Source organism: Aethalodelphis obliquidens, unplaced genomic scaffold (assembly GCF_003676395.1).
Source record: "Aethalodelphis obliquidens isolate GAN/ISIS:26980383/991018 unplaced genomic scaffold, ASM367639v1 scaffold37, whole genome shotgun sequence".
In the NCBI taxonomy this organism is placed as follows: Eukaryota; Metazoa; Chordata; class Mammalia; order Artiodactyla; family Delphinidae; genus Aethalodelphis; species Aethalodelphis obliquidens.
In genome coordinates, this window is record NW_020837981.1 from 6,170,458 (window position 1) to 6,189,544 (window position 19,087).

The 19,087-nt window shown below is 52.5% G+C and overlaps 1 protein-coding gene across 2 annotated transcripts in view; it reads left to right on the forward strand.

The window, feature by feature from the left end:
• Positions 1-19,087, forward strand: part of ZCCHC24 (zinc finger CCHC-type containing 24) — a 61,866-nt gene that overhangs the window by 12,793 nt on the left and 29,986 nt on the right. The window contains exon 3 of one of the 2 annotated variants that reach the window (XM_027129747.1): positions 128-2,974. The exons of the other annotated variant lie outside the window; for it this stretch is intronic. Coding sequence (XP_026985548.1) covers positions 128-466 — 339 coding nt within the window. The 3' untranslated portion in view covers positions 467-2,974. Of the gene's footprint in view, positions 1-127; positions 2,975-19,087 lie in introns of those variants that run through there. 2 annotated transcript variants of the gene reach the window in all.

Consider the following 19,087-nt stretch of genomic DNA (forward strand, 5'->3'; position numbering starts at 1 on the left):
GCAGCCCGGCCCGGTGGGGCTCAGGGCCCCTGCTGACCTGGGAGCCCTGTGGCCCCCCTTCAGCGAGCGCCTGGCCCCGGGGCTGCTGGTCGCCACCTTTTTGTCCCCTCTGGTTTTTCTGAGGCAGGCTGGCTGGTATGGACGGGACAGAGCCCCCAGCTTGGTGCTGCACTGGCCGGTCAGCAATCTGGGTGGGGGACCCCAGAATGAGGTTCTGGGCCTTCGAGTCCCCCCAGTCGTCCTGCCGAGGTGGGTCCTGTTACCGTGGGGCAGGAGGGGGCCAGCAGCATCTTCACAGCTCTCCCGAGAGCCCGCCGCCTCCCGCTCACAGGGAAGGAATGTGGGCTCTGGGCCAGGGATCCAGATGTGCGCCCCCCTCCCCCAGGCCCCCGCCTCTGCCTCCTCTGCAGCCTGCTCCCGTGAGGGGGAGGGGGCACCCTGCCCGCGCCCTGTGTCCCCGGGATAGGTCTACGTGAAGGCCTCGGGCACCGTGGGCTGGGTGTCGCTCCCTTGGGGTGGGAAGGGGGTTGGGAGACCAAGGCTTCAGGAGCAGCCCCGTCTCTCACCCGGTGCTTTGCCACGACAGGGTGGGGGTCCGGGGGGCAGACCCCACTCACCAGGCGACCCTGACTCTCTGACCGACATGGCTTTGGAATCCTGGGGAGAGAGAGGTTAAGAGTTGTGTTAAACACCATACGAGATTATCAGTGATATTTTTCTCCCTATTGTTTTTTCATACTTTCCACTGTTTTTAGAACGTGGTACTACTTTTATTTTGTACGTGTAATGGAAATGGAATCCTGGAAACTCAGAAAATCCGTGTAGTCTTGCCCTCCAGATGTTGGCAGCCGAGGGTGTGGCTGGGCAGGGCTGGGTCCCTCCAGGACCGGTGGGAGGTCGAGGTGCGATTGCCAATCACCGCTCTTCTCAGAAATGACCGTGCCATGCCTCAGGTCCTGGCTGCTTCAAGCACGGCCGGCCACAGCTGCATCAGTATCACCCCAGAGCTTGTTAGAAATGCAGAATCTCAGGCCCAGCCCAGAACTGTGTTCTAGTAAGATCCCCGGTGATTCAGCCGGTGACCTCAGCCCTCCCCCCAGCCCTGGCCAAGAGAGGCCCACCCACGCCGGACCCACTGATGGGCTGCCCTCCAGATCCGCACTCCCTTGTGCCCTGTCTACCCTCAGTGTACACAGTAAGCAAGGGGCCCTTTGCCTGAGGAGATCCTGGCAGAGGGTGAGGATCTGGTTGGCGCTCAGAGATGTGCCCATGGCCCACCCAGTGAGCCTTCCCCAGCTGAGCCGCCAGCACAGGGGTTGTCAGCTCTCAGGCACTCTGCCTACAGGGCACAGCAGAACTCCACCAGGTTTAAGGAGGAGACAGGCAGTGTGCTAAGTGCTCTCCAAGCATTTCATTCAGCGCTCACTTCTGCCTGGTGTGCTAAGTGCTTTTAATAGCCTCCTGTTACGGGATGCTTTGTGTGAGTGAAGGTCTCACACTGGACCATCAAGCCGGTCAGTGGAGGAGTGGAGATTTCAACCCCGCAGGCAGGTGACGCTCAGACATAAGCAGGGGTTCTCAGGGGCTCTGAGGAGGTGTGCTCGTGCTGGGCAGACAGCCTGGGAAAGCTTCCAGGAGGAGAGGGGCTTGAGTGGGGCTGGCAGGTTGATGGGACAAGGGTGACCAGTATCCAAAGGCAACAGATGATGAGTCAGAGGTGGAGGGATGGCGAAGGTGTGTGTGTATTTGCGCACGTGCTGTGCTCTCCCAGACGGGGCCAGAGGTCTTCCCTATGTGAGGGGTAGGAGGGCCCCTCTCCTAGGTGCCTCTCACTTTCTAGCACTGTGCCAACCACGGTCCTTCCTTTATATGGGTTACACAGCGTGTTCGCTTATCTTGTGCAGGGCTCTTAACTCTGTGGCCGAAGTAGGAGTAATAGCCCCATTTTACAGTTGGAGAAACAGAGCCTCAGAAAGGTGACGTGCTGAGGAGAGGGCAGAACCCTGGTCTTGGGGCCTCTGTGCTCTTTGTTTCCTTGAGCATCCACACGACTCCAGGCTGAGACTTCCATGGCCTGTGGAGCTTGTTTCTCCCTTGAGCTGGTAGAGCCCCTCTTCTGGCCCCATCTCAGACTTGATTCTATCCGGGATTCCTGCAGACCCAAGGATCTCCCTTCACTCTTCATGAGGGTCACCATCCGTAAAACGAGGCTAGTGAGAACACTAACACAGAAGACTGCTGTGAGGACTCAATGAAGTAATGCGTGAAAAGTGCTTAGCGCAATGCCTGGCACACAGTCAGCCCTCAATAACTGTTGGCCAGCATTATTTTTATCTCCCTTGCATCACAATGCAGAGTGCACATACTTAGGTAAGTATTTTAGCAGAGGCTGGAATATGACCGCAGGCCCCGGGGGCATGTGCTGGGCTCGATTCATCTCTGCCAGCCCAGGTACCATACAGTACTGCAGGTGCTTAGTACAAGTCTTCCGGAATGAAGGAACAGGTGGAAATCTTTGTTTCAAATGAACTATTATGTAAGAGCTGAGCATTTATAATATTTAAAAGTGAAATGCTTATTTTTGGTAACAGCTTTAATGAGTTATAATTCAACCATTTACAATATACAAGTTGATGATTCTTCGCATATTCACACAGCCGTGCAACCGTCACCACAATCAATTAAAGAACATTTTGGTCACCTCAAAAAGAAACCTCATACTCTTTAGCTATCACCCTCTGAACCCCCATCTCCTAACATCCACTAATCTACTTTCAGTCTCTGTAGATTTCCCTATTCTGGACATTTCATATAAATAGATTCATATAATATGTGGTCTTTTGTCACCAGATTCTTTCACTTAGCATATTGTTTTCAAGGTTCATCCATGTAATAACATTTATCAGTTCCATGATTCGGGCAGTATTCCATCCTGTTTTATTTTCTGGAAGAGTTTGTGGAGAATTAATATAAATTCTTCTTTAAATAGTCGGTGGAATTCACCTGTGAAGCCATCTGAGCTTGGGCTTTCTTTTGTGAGTAGATGTTTTTTTATTACTAATTGAATCCCTTTATTTGTTATGGGTCTATTCTGATTTTCTATTTCTTCTTGTGTCAGTTTCTGTAGCCTGTGTATTTCTAGAATTTGTCCATTTCATCTAAATTATCTAATTTATTGGCATACAGTTTTCATCATATTCCCTTATAATCCTTTTCATTTTGTTTTATAATGTCCCCCTCTTTCACTTCTGATTCTTATAATTTGAGTCTTCTCTCTTTTTTCTATTGGTCATTCTAGCTAAAGGGTTGTCAACTTTGTTGAACTTTTTAAAGAACCAACTTTTGGTTTAGTGGATTTCCTCTATTGTTTTTCTCTTCTTATTTCCTTACTTTCTACTCTAACCTTTTTAAAAATTGTGGCAATATACATATAACATAAAATTTACTATTTTAACCATGTTTCAATGTACACAGTTCAGTGGCATTAAGTACATTCACATTGTTGTGCAACCATCACCATCGTCCATCCCCAGAACTCTTTTCAGATTGCAAAACTGAAACTCTGTACCCATTAAGCAATAATTCCCCCCCCTTCCCTCCCCCAACCCCTGGCAACTGTTATTATACTTTCTGTCTCTAAGAATTTCACTACTCTAGGTACCTCATATAAATGGAATCATACAGTATTTATCCTTTTGTGACTAGCTTATTTCACTTAGCATAATGTCCTCAAGGTTCCCTCATGTTATAGCATGTGTCAGAATTTCTTTCCTTGTTGAAGGCTAAATAATATTCCATTGTGTGTGTGTATCTGTGTGTCTGTGTGTCTGCCTCATTTTGTTTATCCATTTATTCATCAGTGGACAACTGGATTGTTTCTACCTTTTGGCTATTGTGAATAATGCCGCTCTGAACATGGGTGTTCAAATATCTCTTTGAGTCCTGCTTTCAATTCTTCACTCTAATCTTTATTATTTCCTTTCTTTAGCTTGCTTTATGTTCAGTTTGCTCTTCTTTTTCTAGTTTCTTGAGGTGGAAGGTTAGGACACTGATTGTACATCATTTTTTTTTAAATTAAATGTGGGTGTTTATAGCTATAAATTTTCCTCTGAGCTGCATCCCATAAGTTTGGTATGTTGTGTTTTCATTTTCATTTATCACAGGGCATTTCTCCATTTTTTTTTGCGGTACGCGGGCCTCTCACTGTTGCGGCCTCTCCCATTGCGGAGCACAGGCTCCGGACGCGCAGGCTCAGTGGCCATGGCTCACGGGCCCAGCCGCTCCGCGGCACGTGGGATCTTCCCGGACCGGGACATGAACCCGTGTCCCCTGCATCGGCAGGCGGACTCTCAACCACTGCGCCACCAGGGAAGCCCTCTCCATTGTTAAAAGCTATTTCCTTAATGGTTGCTCCAGGACTTATCTTATACCTCTTAACTCATCAGAATGTGCTTTAGATTTATACTGACTTAACTCCAGTGGAAATGTTACTTAACTACAGTATAGAAATGTCACTCCTTTGTAGCTCTATACTTCTTTCCTTGTTCTTGTGGCATTATTGTTTACATATTACAACTATGTATGTTACAAATTCAACAATACTTGTTATAATTATTACTTTAGTTAACTTGATGTGTTTTAGAGAAGCTGGGAGAAGAAATGAGAGCAATTATATATCCATAGCTTATGTCAGATTAGCCTTCTTATTTCCCATTTCCAATTCTTATCATTTGTTCCTGCGGATTCAAGTTACCACTTGGTGCTCTTTCCTTAGCCCAAGACAGATTTTCTCCTACCCACCTCCTTTGTGCTATTATTGGCAAATGTACTACATTTCTACGTTACAGGACAAATAAGACAATTATATACATATTGTTTTATAAATTGCTTTTCTCTTTTTTTTTTTTTTGCGGTACGCGGGCCTCTCACTGTTGTGGCCTCTCCCGTTGCGGAGCACAGGCTCCGGACGCGCAGGGTCAGCAGCCATGGCTCACGGGCCCAGCCGCTCCGCGGCATGTGGGATCCTCCCGGACCAGGGCACGAACCCGTGTCCCCTGCATCGGCAGGCGGACTCTCAACCACTGCGCCACCAGGGAAGCCCTATAAATTGCTTTTTGAATCAGCTAAGAGAAGAAAAGAAATCTGCACTTATACTGTCTTTTACAATTACATAACCACCTTATCAGTGCTCCTTGCTTTTTTCATGTGTATTTACATTACTCTCTGAGGTCCCTTACTTTCAGCCTGAAGAAGTTCCTTTAGTATGTCTTGAAAGATTGGTGTGCTAGCGGTGAATTCTCTGTTTTTGTTTATTTACCTGAGAATGTCTTTATCTCACTTTCATTTTTTAAAGAGTTCTTTGTTGGGTATAAAATTCTTGGCTGACAGATATTTTTAAATTTGAGCGCATTAAATATGTTATCCCACTGCCCTCTGTCCTCCATTGTTTCTGATGAGAAGCCAGTTAATATTATTGGAAATCCATCATAGATGCCATGCCATTTTTTTCTTGCTGCTTTCAAGATTGCCTCCTTGTTTTAGCTTTCAGCAGTTTTACTGTGATGTGTCCATGTTTGGATCTCTTCATCTTTATCATTCTTGGCGTCTGTTGAGCTGATTGGATGCGTTGATTAAAATTTTAAATCAGATTTGGGAAGTTTTCAGCCGTTATTTCTTTGAATAACTTTTCTACTCCTTTCTCTCCTCTTCTTTTTGTGGAATGACTTTTAAATGGTCTAATGCTTTTAAACTCTTAAATGGTCTAACTGGGGGTGGAATGTGCAGAACACTAGGCCAGCCCTGCCTGGGTCCTGAAGCTGCCCATGGAGCCCCAGGCTCTGAAAAAGGTAGCAGTGAAAATGTGGTGAAAGCATTCACTGCCAACAGCCTGGGTAGTGGGATACAGGAACCAGAGGTTGGTAACCTGTTAATTGATTCTTTTCCAACCTTAAGGGTGGAGAGAGGTGTCCAGAGTTCAGCTCATCAGACTGATGAGGCTTCTCATAGGTACCAGGTGCAGTGCAAGGGGATTGGGCACTACAGGAAGAGGGGTAGCCCCAAAAGCAGAGGCAGAAAGTGCTGGAGACAAGTTCCCAGTGTTGGTGAAAGGCAGCCCCTCTTTGTGGGGTGAGGCTGTGCCTGGGCCAGGGTCTTTCTCCAACCAATGTCAGCACTGGCCCAAGAAGACTGGGACTCAAGAATGTCTACCATTCAGCTCTTGACAAATCTGTCCCTGTTGCTGTCCCCACACAGTGTGCCAGGTGTCAATTCAAGGGTAACAATAATATGAACAACAATAATAATAGTCTCTCAGCACTGAGTTTACCACTGAGCTTAGTGTGTAATATGCATTAGCTCATTTAATTGTCTCAAAAACTCTATCAGGTCAATTGCCAGATGATAAAACCGAGGCCCAGAGAAGTTGTGTGGCTTGCCTAAGGTCACACAGCTAATGAACAGCGAAGCTGGAATCGGAACTCAGGCCTTCCTGATTCCAGAGCCCATGCTTTTTAAATTAGATTCTACCATCAGCTTTAGCGTCCAGACTTTGATCTCCACCATCATTCTCAGAAAGGGTTCTTTAGAAAATGGGTTGCTGGAAATAAAGAGGGACAAAGACAATGTGGGCAAAAGCCATATCAGGCCTGGTCTGGCCAAGTCATTGCGTCTTGTTAGAGTCGAACGCTGGTCCAGCCCCAGGGTTTCTGTTGCCCCAGTGCAGTCAAGAAGGCCACTTGTGGCTGAGGCTGCCAGCTCTCGTGACTGCAGAAATCCCAGGTGGCTGTAGGGACGTCATGGGTGCTCTCTGTTAGGCCTGCCTGCAGGGTCACCTGTGTGTCTCATGCTGGCTTCTGCACACTGGTGTGGCAGGACCTGTTCCGCGTCAGCCGCGCTTGCCTGCATGGGTATGTGTGTTTGTGGTGGGACCTTGGCTCACTGCCACATCTGTGCCCAGCACACACAATCTGCCAGGACAGAGCTGGGCCCAGCACTCAGTACCATTGCCCAGCCTTTCCTGAGCTCCTACTGTGTGTCAGGCCTGTGCTGGATAAAGCTCTACCTTCGTCCTCAGTGGAACAGAGTGGACAACAGAAACGCTGTTGACCATTTAGGGTGACCAGGGCCGCGGTTAAGGTTTGCAGTGAGATACCACCTCTGCCTGGGGGTTCATGGGAGACCTCAGAGAGGAGGCATCTGAGTCTGGAGCAGGGAAGGTTTCCAAGGAAGCGTGTAAATAGTGGGAATTTGCCTTCCGGGAACCCCAAGCCCTTGGCAAAGGCTAGCACTCTGGGTGCCTGAGGGGAGGGGTGGGAGATGTGGCTGCAGCAGGTGGTGAAAGACCTGTGTGCCAGGCTGCACAAACTTGGACTTTCTCTGGAGGGCAAGAAGAAGCCATCCAAGGCTTTTAGGTGACATGCTCGGGTTGGCATTTTGAAAGATCATACTGGTGGCAGTTGGGAGGCCCGGCTGGAAGAGGCAAGAGTGCAGACGAAACCAGTCTAGGAATGTGGATAGATGATAAGACCAGATATAAGACAAGGGCAAGCAGAGGTTGGAGGTGAGGGGACAAATTCCAGACATGATGAGAAAGTAGCATCTGTGGGGCATGGTGACCAGGCAGGGGAGGGGGAGAGGGGTAAAGTGTCAGGGAGGACTACCAGATCGCTGAAGGGGCCACCTGGGCCAGTGGGGTGCCACTGCCTGGTATAAAAATACACCTGCCTGAGAAGATAGACTCCTGTTCATCTCATCATTCAGCAGACATTTATTGAACGCTACTATGTGCCAAGCACGTGGTAGGCCCTTGAGGATGCCACTGTGAACAGACCGGGAGAGCTTCCCACTTAATGTTCCAGTGGGCGAAGTCAGATGATAAGCACAAATCAGTAAGAAAAGAAGGAGCTGTGACATGGCAAGGAGTGCCCTGCCGAATATGAGTGCTCTGACCTAGAGGGCCAGGCCGGCTTCTCTGGGAGAGACAGCAGGCACGCTGAGAGCCCACTGTTCTTTCAGGGGCCCACAGAAATGTTGTGATTTTCATTTATTTTAAAACCAGAAGAAAAAAATGAAAGTAATAATAATGAGTATATAATAATGAATCCAGCCTGGGTAATATTTATTTTTATACCAACACAGTCATAAAATAGAATTTTTAATCACTTTTTATGGAGGAGGGGGCCCACAAGTGTCTTAATGTGGCCTTGAAGAGGGTCTGGGCCTGCTTTGGGTCAGGTGACCATTGCAGGCCTCTCTGATGGATGATAGAATGTGAAAACCCCACATACTACCTTTCTCTGAAGCTCAGACAGGGTTGAGGGTCCATATGACGACAGTAAGGACCCTGATGTTAGTGAAGGGACATCTTGTTAAGGTCAAAGGAAACAGCTTCAAGTTTATAACCCCAAAACCAGAGTTCAAGTTCCAGCTCTACTATTTACCAGCTGTGCAACCTTGGATAAGTCACCTAACCTCTCTGGGCCACCATTCCTCATCTCCAAAACATGTCTGCTATTTGGGGCCAGTGCAGGGCTCCCTGCCTTGATGGCCCACTCAGTATCCCTTTAGGGATGGAGACTGGGGTACGGATGGGGAACACTTTCCCTAAGCCCTTTGTCACCCTTCATGGTGCTCAGGCCCAGCCACACCCAGCTGGCAGCCCTCCATCAGGCGCTGAGCTGGGAGCAGGAATTCTCTAAGCCCTCAGCCTCCACCACTCCCAAGATATTCTTGGGGGGCTGGTTGCCCCTTTGAGGGAGGTCTGAGGGGTGTCATCACCTGTGTCTCCTGTGTCCAGCTAAGGACCGGGCACTGTGAGGGGTCTGGGGAAGGTCTGAGCCCAGGGGAGCTGCCATTCCTGAGTCAGCATGCCCAGGGCTGCTAATGAAATCCAGATGTCAGACGGAAAACAATCATTGCCCCCACCCATCTGGCAGCTCGGGTTTCTTGGAGATTGCAAAAGAAGAAGAAAAATAGAGCAGTGAGAGAATCCAATCCTAGAACAGCTGAAACCTTAGAGGTGGGATGTGAATAGTTTCAGGGTCTTGCTGGGGGAGGGGCAGGAGGCAGGGGGAAAGTGAAGGCTGGCCCAGCCACCCCCCGCCCCCGTCCCCATCCCAGTCTCTGCAGCCCCTGGACCCCAGCTCTTGCACCTCTACCCAGGCCAGAGCAGGCTGGTCCCTGTGGGGTGTCCAAAGGAGGCAGGGAGGGCCATGGCCCTCAGCCCATGTCTGGCCTCTGCCTGGGGTTTCCAACCCCTTGTTGTGGCCCTGACCTCCCTACAGGCCTGGGTTTCCTATGGGGCCACAGTGGCTGAGCCTGGGGAGGGGACAGGCAGAGAGGGACTGAGGGTATGCAGGATTTCCTGTGCAGAACCTCTGGGCAGGGACCATTGATTAGTTCAGAGACATCCATATACTGATGGGGAAACCGAGGTTTTCTCACGGCTGTGGCCAGGACTACAAGTTATGAAAGATTAATAGGAAGGGAGGGAAGGGAAGGAGAGAGGGAAAAGAAAGGAAGAAAGGAAGGGTGGGAAGGGGAGAGAAGGAAGGAGGGGAGGACAAACGGTGTCATTTTACGATTCCAGTGAGGAAGGACTGGGCCCAGGGCAGGTGGCCTGCATCGTATGTAACAAGTATCATTGCAGGGGCTTGCTCCGAATCTTGGGGTCTGGGCTCTGATAGTCCAGTGCTCAGCACAGAACCTGGGATGTCGTGAGCGCTTGGAGGATATTAGCTGGGACGGGTGTTGATGGGGACGATGTAGTGCCTGCTAGTTGGTGTCGGTGCTGGTTTTGGGGTGGTCCCCCCAAACCCTATGTTGTGACCTCGGTCTTTCCTCCCTCCCCTTCCGAGGCCCTCACTTTGTGGCATGGTGGTTCCAAGCATAGCCCTTAAGCCAACCCGCCTGCATTCAACCCCCAGTTTGACCATCATTATTGTTATGCCTCAGCTCAGCTGTTCCAAACTGGTTTGAGAAGTTCTAGAGGTCTAAGAAAACGTTTCAGGATTGTGGGGTCATCCGAGAGGGCTCTGATCCCCCCATCCCACCCTCATCCCACAGGATGGGCTGCCTCTGGGGTGGGCTGCAGGAAGGCCATGTGATGAGGCTGGGCTTCCTCAGGCGCCTTGGGATGGGGGCTGGGACAGGCTCTGATGACTTTGGGTCATGTAGGTTGGCTTGAGGGATGAGAAGTTAGGACCTGGGTCCTGGAGGCTCCACTCTACCCAGGGTGGGTGCTTTGGGAGGAGGGACGATGGGCCATGGCTGGAAGGTGTCAAGTGCCACCTGTGGGCTGTCAGCTCCCCTCTGGCCAGGCAGAGGGATGGACCCGCCAAGTGCTTGCCCTGGCAGAGACAAGTGGGAGCAGCTGTTGGGAGGATGGAGGGACAGGGCGTGGGGGCTCGTGTGGCAGTCACTTTTGCATCCTTCCTGCTGCCCCAAGCCTGGCAAGAAAGAGTCTGAGAGGGCCAGTTTCACATCCTCAGCTGCCAGTTCTTCTTTTAAATGGACCACAGGTGGTGACTCAGGGTCCCCAGGAATCTCGCCATGTCAGTTGGCTTCACCTTCTGAATCATCTGTCTCTGGTCTCTGAGGGACAGGGATGTTGGCAGAGCCTGGGAGCCAGAACCTGTCCCTGGTCCTTTAGCCACGTGCAAGGCCTAGTGGATGGAGGGCTGGAGCAGAGCAATTGCATCCTTGTGCTGAATAGCTCGCAGGTGTCACCTCCTCCAGGCAGCCTTCTCTGATTTCCCCTTTCCTCCAAGCTCAAAGGGACCACCCTCCGGAGTCTCAGTGAGCTGGGCTCAGAGCTCACTTCTGCCCTTCCCCAGCTGTATCTTTGTGTATGTTGCACAAGATCACCCAGGCATCTGTGAAATGGGCTCACCCGCTTCTTGGGTATTTGTGGGAAATGTGTGGGCAAAGCAGCTGATACTGTACTTGGCATCCCACAAGCGCTCAGTCAATGGCAGCTCTTGTTAGTATTTCTCGCTAGGTTGCTGGGCCTCCATGAGCCTTATCTGCCCTCATTTATAAAGGGAGGCTCACAAGCCTGGCTTTACGGGTTTGATGTGAGGTGGGTGAGAGGCAGCCTGGGATGCCACGGGCCCTGAAGCCTCTTTTTTCTTTTCCCCGCCCCACCCCGGCCAGGCCACTTAACCACACACTCAGGTGCACCGTGCACCCGGGGCCCTCCAGCTTCTGTGCCTCAGCTCATGCCGTCCCCCCAGCCTGCAGTGCCTTTCACTAACATCTTTTTCCCACCCCCCCTTTCAGAGCCCAGCTTGAACTCATCTCCTTGGAGATGCCTTCCGCAGCCATTCCAGGCCCACCAGCTCTCCTCTGGAGCTCCACTTTCCATGATCTGCACCCCTATCCCAGGACCTGATTCTAAGGCCTTTGGTGGCTTCTCACCTGTCCTGCCTCCCCACCTTGTCCCCGGACGACAGGTGATACCCGCTCATTGTATGGCTCTGTGCCCTGCCCTGGTCCTGGAGTGTGGCCTCAGCCTGGGCCCCAGGAGGTGGCCTTGGCCATTTGCCGTTTGAGCTCTGCTGAGACTCTCACACCCCAGGGCTTTGCCTGTGCTGTGCCCTCGGCTGGTAGTTCACTCTCGTTTCTCCATCTTCTCCTCCGAGCTCAGCCCAAATGTGCCCTCTCCCGTGGAGCGGCCTCCTGTGCCCCCTGCCTGGCTCCTACCCTGCCTTGCTGAGCCCTGCCTAGCCTGGGGCCGATCCTCACACAACCGTCTCTCCACTTCCTGGGTGCCTACCCCAGGTAGGGTCTGTGTCTGCCCTGCTGGCAAGAGGTCATGGGCTTTGGGGTCAAAAGCCTTGAGCTCTTATCCCAAGCCTATGGCTCAGTAGTTGTTCAACTTTGGCCAAATTGACCCTGCCCCTGAGCCTTCATGCCCCCTGAGTGCATGAAATAGGGTCAGCCGTTAAGCCCATCAGTCGGGGCTTCTGTGAGATCCAGAAACAATGGGACAGGCAAACCCATTTTGAAAACTATAAAGTTGTACTGTTTGCCCCACTGCCCAGTGAGCAGCTGAGCACAGGCCCTGAACACAGCAGGCGCTCGCAAAATGTGTGCTGAGTTGCTTAGAGGTGAGCAAGCGGGCTTCTAGGGTGAGTGTGAGCCCGGGGGTTGCCGTGGCTCCTGCCCTCATCTGCTGGGGGGTCTTGGAGGCACACCTTGATGGCAGCAGGTTCCCTTCCCACCACATCTGGGTGGCCCCTCGGGATGAGCCTGCACCCCATGGCTTGTCTGGGGTGAGAGGTGGCTCAGTCTCTGGGTTCCACGACTCGGTACCATCGACCTGGCCTGCCTTTAAGATCTGGGCTTCCTTCCTCTCACCCCTGTCCCACATCTAAGGTTTGGGCTGCAGAGAAATCAGGCAGCAGATACAGGGAAGTTGCGCCCATGGAGCGGGGTGGGGAGCCTGGAGAAGTGCGCCCCCCCATGCCTGGCCTGCCAAGCGTCTCCATCTCATCATCTCATAGAAATGCTCACTCTAGCCTGGGCGTGTCTGCGGTCCATCTGTAACCGAGTGTCACGGAGAGGTTAAGCAACTTGCCCTTGCTTCCACAGTCGATTAGGATCAGGCCAAGTCTGTCTGATCGCAGGACCCAGCCTTTTCCAGTCTTCTCTATCCTTGAGGACAGCCCCATCCACCAGGACACGCGGTGCATCTGCTGTGCTCTGGCCCAGGTAGAAATCAGGCTGCGGGAGGCTTCCTCTCTGCCTTGCATCTGCACTTTGTGCGGGAGGTGAGTGTCTCTCATCCCACAGGTTAAGGAGAGGCGTGTCCTCAAGCACGATAACAAGGGGTAAAAGCAAACACAAGCCCAAACTCCCCTCCACCACCGCCCGCTGCCCTGCTCCTTGGCGGGGAGTGTGAAGCTTAAACAGGGCCGTGGTCTCCTCCCCCCACAGGCCTTCTGAGCCCTCCCATTCGCCGATCCCTCCCTCCTGTGTGTTCCCAAAGGACCCTCGCACAACCAGCTTAGTGTCTTTGTCTTCTCTTTTGACTATGATCTGGGTCAGGGTCAGGGTAGGGGGAGTGGGCAGGAAGTCCATGAAATCACTAGCACAGTGCCTGGCGCATGAAAGTGCTGCTTCGATACTGTGCCCCCAGCATCTGCCGTGGCACCTGCCGCAGAGCCAGGCCATCATATGGAGATGGTATTAACAGTACGGTAGCTGACACTTACAGGGAGAGTTCTCTATGTCCCAGGCTCTGCTCTAAGCACTTTACACATATTGACTCGTTTAATCCTCACACCAGCCTTCTGTAGGCTCTTATTATCCCCATTGTACAGAGGAGGAAACTGAGGCACAGAGACAGTATGTGACTTGCTCAGGGTCACACGGCTCAGATCCAATCCCAAGCATTCTTGCTTCAGAGTCTGTGAGGGAGGAAGGGAGAAATAAACAAGACTCAGCTGGGAGGTGGGAAGGGAAAGGGAGGCAGGGAGTGAATGCTGGCTGAGCAACCTCCGTGTGCCAGAGACCACGCTGAGTCCTGGCGCATCCTCCACGTCCTCAGGGATGTCAGTTCTCCCAGTGTCACACAGGAGCCAAGGGCAGGGCGAGGATTTAAGCCCAGCAAGCCTGGCTGTATAGCCTGGCTGATTCCTAACCCTCTGGTCCACCAACCGAGGCCACTGAGAGCCAGATCAGTAGCCAGCACAGCTCAGTGAGGGCCCCCCGGGGACCCTCAGGAGAGCACAGGAGCTGTCTGGCCTCTGCCTCCAGGCCCACACAGTTGAGTGGAAGGCAGGATAGGGAGTTGCTGTGTCAGGCCACTCATTGCCAAGGTGTGCGTGGTTCTGACCAGCCACGGAGGAAGAGTTTAGAGGAGGCACTGTAGCCAGGTGGGTGACCTTGAACAAGCCCCTTGCCCTTGCTACACCTCAGTTTCCCCTTCTGTGCCATGAACCCAGCGATATGCATCCTGTCTGCCCCTCAGGGCTGCTTTGTGGATCTCATGAGCTAACAGAGCTGGAAATGAATTGCAAACCAAGCCAGACAAAAGTAAAGTGTTCTTAGGAATAAAAAATTTTTATTTATGAACATCTAAAGGCTTGCTTCTCAAAGTGTGGTCCGCAGACCAGTAGCAGAATCCGGAGCTTATCAGAAATGCAGGACCTCGGGCCCCATCCCAGACCTGCTGAATCGGAATTGGCATTTTCACAAGCTCCCAGGTGATTCGTGGGCATGTTAAAATTTGGGAAACACTGGTCTAAGGACCATCTGGGTTCCTACTTCCCCATTCCTTGAGACTGCCTTTTGGGTTTTCTTTCCATAGCCTGTTAGGGGTTCTTGGCTGGAAATCCCCCATCTCGTTGGAGGAAACACTCTGGACCAGCAGGACCCCTGCCCTGCTAGACTGCTTAGGAGCTGTGGGCATATCTGATTAAAACTGCAATCAGGCAGAAGCTGTGGAGCCTCTGCTGCTCTGGTGGGCTCTGAGGAGTGCCACCCCCATCATTTGCTTGGGAGTTCAGCTCCCACAGGAACCTGCAAGGCCAGCCAGACCTGCTACAGGGACCGGGGAGAGGGGCACCCTCAGCTGAGGTGCAGGAGGACTAGGGATTTCCTCTGAGCAAATAAAGCGCATTTGTGCCCAGATAGGCTCCATCTTCATGCAGGAGGGCAAAGGGCTAACACTGCAGCTGCAGTGTTTCAGGTCAGACAAAAGAAAGAACTTCCCAATTGATTGAGAACAATCTGGCTAAGGCTGCAGAGGGCTCACATTCCCTTAAATGTGTGGCCATGTTGGGTGAGGTCAAGAGGCAGAGGCAGAGGCAGAGGCAGAAAGGATTCCCAGAGGTTCTCTGTCCAGCCTCTGCCTTGAGACCATCTTCACTTAGAGAGGTCAAGGAACTTATCTGCGGCCACTCGGCGTGCTAGTGCAGCAGGGACCCCTGGCCTCTGACTCCCCATTCCCGGGACCCTCCTTCATTACAGGCCTCCCTGGAGGCTGGGGATTGACCTTGATGACCTCCACAGTACTCCTCCAGCCCCCCTGGAAACCACCTGGAGGACTTCAAGCATGAGGGTAGGGGGACGGGAGGGGCTGGCTTTGTGAGCCTAGCAGTTTCTGTCCTGGCCTGCTTGGTCCCCAAGACCACTGGGGATGCCCCTGGAGCAGGGGGACTCTACGGCAGACACAGAGAGTTGGGCACAGGGTCCCTGGAGCCCAAAAGGTCCAGGTGGAGGTAGAGCACGGCCTGAGGGGGCTGACCTTGGTGTAGAGGCTAGAGACCACCGCTGTATGTTCTGGGCCAGCCACTTGCATTCTCTGTTTCCCTGTCTGGGGTAAGGTGGTGAGGTTTACCAGATCAGTGCTTCTCAACTGGGACTTCACAGTAGCATCACCTGGGGATTTTTTTTTTTTAGTTTGGTGTTGGACATTCTGATTCAGTAGATCCAGGGTTGGCGTGGCCGTGGGCATGTTTTCAGCTCTCCAGCTGATTCTGATGCACTTTTGCCCACGTCTGAAGTGCAGCTCAGGCAGGTATGGGGGAGGGCCCCTGCAGGTGAGTAAAACCATCTCGGTCCTTCTGAGGTCCTGGGGATTCAAGACTAGAAGGTTCCATGAGATGGAAATGAACATTCCAGGAGTTCCTGCTTCCAACACTGTACGAAGTTCAATCCCAGACTTCTTAGATCCTGTGATTACCAAATTTTATTATTCTGGGAAACGAGGCTTCCCACCTGGGGTGATACTGACACATGGTTGTTCTGAGTTTGTCAAGAGTCTGAGGTTCCTGTAATCATTCCATATCTCAATGGTGGGATTCTGAACTCTCCCACGTTTTCTGTTTCAACGTGCTGTTATTCTTGTTCTTTGAAATGAAGATTCTCCATGTCTATGATTCTAACACATTATTCTTCTGAATTTTAGAGATTAAGAATCGAAGCTATTACGGTACTAACATTTTTTAAAATTCTAAGTTCAGCAACTCTGTGATCCGTCATTCCATCTGGGCTGTTGGCCGCCAAGACCCAGAGCCTGGCCTTTGTCTCCCCCAGACAAGGTGGTGATTGTGTAAGCTTGGATGCGTGCCCCCTCCCCTGCTTGGCCTGGATGGCCTCTCTGGGGGGAAGAGCAGGGGTGGGGAGAGCAGAGACCCCACAGAGCTCTCTCTGCTCTAGCTCTTGCTCTGTCACTGTCAGTAGAGGAGTGGAAGGTGGAGCAAGGATGAGGGGCGTGTTTGACCGCACCGCAGGAAGGGCTATGGGTTAGGTATGTTGCAGCATCTCTTGTTGGCTCAGTGCATTGGCCCTATCTCACAGCAGAGCGGTCAGTTCCCAGAAGGTCAGCTGTGACTCAGACATTAGAGGTTATTGCATCCAAAGCATCTCCTCTAAACCCACACACGCCCTGACTCCAGATGGGAAAACTGAGGCCCAGAAAGAGGAGGTCACTTGCCTGGTAGAGCTGGTGCCCAGACCCAGGCCTCCTCACTAAGCGTCCAGCTACTGCATGTGTCTTCCGTCCCGTCCTTCTAAGGCCTTGCTTTGTGCACAGAACCATCAACCTGCTGTAGCAGCCAGTCAACTTTTGGGTCCCCCTGAAGGGACAGGGACCAGTCTTGCGACTCAGGATCCCACATTCACAGCCTGTAGCCTGGTGGATTTCACCAGGCCCAAGAGCGGCTCTCCCTGCCCCACGTGACCTCCCCTGGCTGTTTCCTGCCGGCCAGACCACACCGTCTTCTGTTTCATTTGCCCCAGGACTGGTGCCACACGCGCCAGCACACGGCAGGCTCAGAGACCAGGAAGAAGGGGGGAAGCCAGGAACAGGCAGGTGTAGGTTGGGGCCGCCACCTACTCACCGTGTGACCTTGAGAAAGTCCCTTCTCCTCTCTGGGCCCGTGCGTTGCAACTCCCAGTTACTGTAAGGATTACACGAGACCCTGTATGGGAAAACCTGATGTGCTAGGAAGGGGCAGAGGCCAGCCTCACCCACGGCCAGTTCCTCATGCTCAGCAATGAGCCAGGCTCTGAACAGCAACTTGTGTTTGTTGAGGGAGACTGAGTGGGTTTATTTATATTCGCTGAGAGGATGAAATTTGGGATTCCAGAGACTTTCCTGGATTTTCAGAAAGTTGGCAAGATAGAGGGGAAAGAGTATAAAGGCCTCGGGCATGTGAAATTTCAGACAAGCGTCCATATAATGCCGAGGAAGGCGACGAGGTCTGCCTTTACTGAGTTCCAGCTGTGGCCAGGCACTTTGCATTCATGAGCTCATGAGCTCTTCTCAGCTCCCCACCCGGTGGATACTATGCTTCCCACTTGAGCGATGGGAAACTGAGGCTCAGGGAGGTTCAGAAACCTCCTTAAGCTCTTGCCGCCAGTAATGGCAGAGCCAGGATTCGAACCCAGGTCTCGGAGCTGCACAGCCAGAGCTCTTTCACTTGGCACTTGGCTGGCTGAGAGGATGTGGGGTCATGGGATAGACAGTGGCCAGGGACTAGAAAGACATTTTCCAGGAGAGATGAGTGGTTGCATTTTTCTCTTCCTTCAGCATGATTCTCCCAGTTTTCCATGAAGTTATTTTGATGGATTTGAGAAATCCAGAGCTGCCTGTGGTTGCCCAGCCCTGGACCTCCCCGACCTCTCCCTGGCCCACTGCAGCTTGTAGAGTTGGGTGCAGAGCGAGGGGCTGTGTGCAGCCACACACGTGGCGCACATACCCGGAGCTCCGAGTGTGCGCCCTGCACACACACACCCCTCTCCAGTATGCGGTGCGCATGCCCACACAGAGGCTCTGCCGCTGCTGGGCCCCAGGGAGCTGCCAGGTCGATGGGAAGCTCAATGAACACGCCTCCCTTGGGTCCCAGACAGGTTTAAGGAGCCTCTGCTACCCTCTTGACCACCTGCTTCCCTGTCAGTTGACTGAAAATGGAGCTGGCGCCTCATCTTAAGGTGTGTGCCCCGGAGAAACACCTGTGCGTGTCCTTCCTTTGTCATTCCTTTGGGCGCTACGTGAGCACCTGCAGTCTGTAGACACGTGCCCGCCCAGGCTCAGTTCAGGGCCCAAGCTCACTGCCCTTTTGTGGGCAGAATAAGAAGGCTTTGCTCCATGGCCTTCACATGCCAGTCTCCCACACCGTTCCTTCCACTCCCGCGATTCTGACCTTATGGGCTGCTGGGAGTGAGGCAGGGGTGGGAGAGATGGGCCAGGACCCGTAGGAGCACATGTGGGTGGGCTTCAGGGACTGGAGACGCTGGGCTTCCGGGGAGCTTGCCTTGGGTCCCTGAACTGAGTACTGCCCTGGTGCCAACCCTGGGGAGGAGATGTGCCCTCCTGGGGACGTGGCTGGTATCAGGTGGCATGGTGCTCCTCTGGGGTTGAGAGACCCTCACAGGGAGCATGGCTGGGTCCCAGGGCTGAGAAGGTGCTAGGAGAGCTTCTGGAAGTGCCCTCCACTCCTTCCTGTCTGCATCGGCCTCAGGCTTTCCCCTAGCACTGGACTTGGATTGGGGACATCTGAGCTCTGTCCTGCCCCTCATGGGCTGTGTGATGCTGGAGGTCCCCTTGCCTGCCCTGGAGACCCTGCTAATCACCTGCTGTGCACACTGAGAGGCTGGGCCACGGAGAACCCAGGGCACCTTTCCCTCCAACTCTAGCTTCTTCCCCTTCCTCCTGAGTTTTATCCCTCTTTAAGACTCAGCACTTTTTCCATTGACTCTTCCTTCTGGGCTCTGAAGAGTTGTTCCAGGGCCTAGGAGGCAACTCAAGACTGTGGGCAAGCCTTGAACCTGAGAGCTCATGGCCCGGCGTTTCTAGCTTGCTCCTTCCTGTAATGAGAGCCTTTTGCTCACCTGCAGGGGAGTGTGTGTGTGTGTGTGTGTGTGTGTGTGTGTAATTGCAGCACCACACCAGGGTATCTGGCTCCCCCTCCACATCAGACCTGTGGGGGCCCCTCCCCCAGGGGGCAGCTTGTACAGGCTCAGGTGACAGGTTTATGGGCAACTCCTGACTTCTGAGGGCAGGGCCCTGGGAAGGAGCTGGGCAGGTAGTTATGACGAGGCTGTCCCATCCATCGCTGCTGCCTGCTGCCCAGTCCTC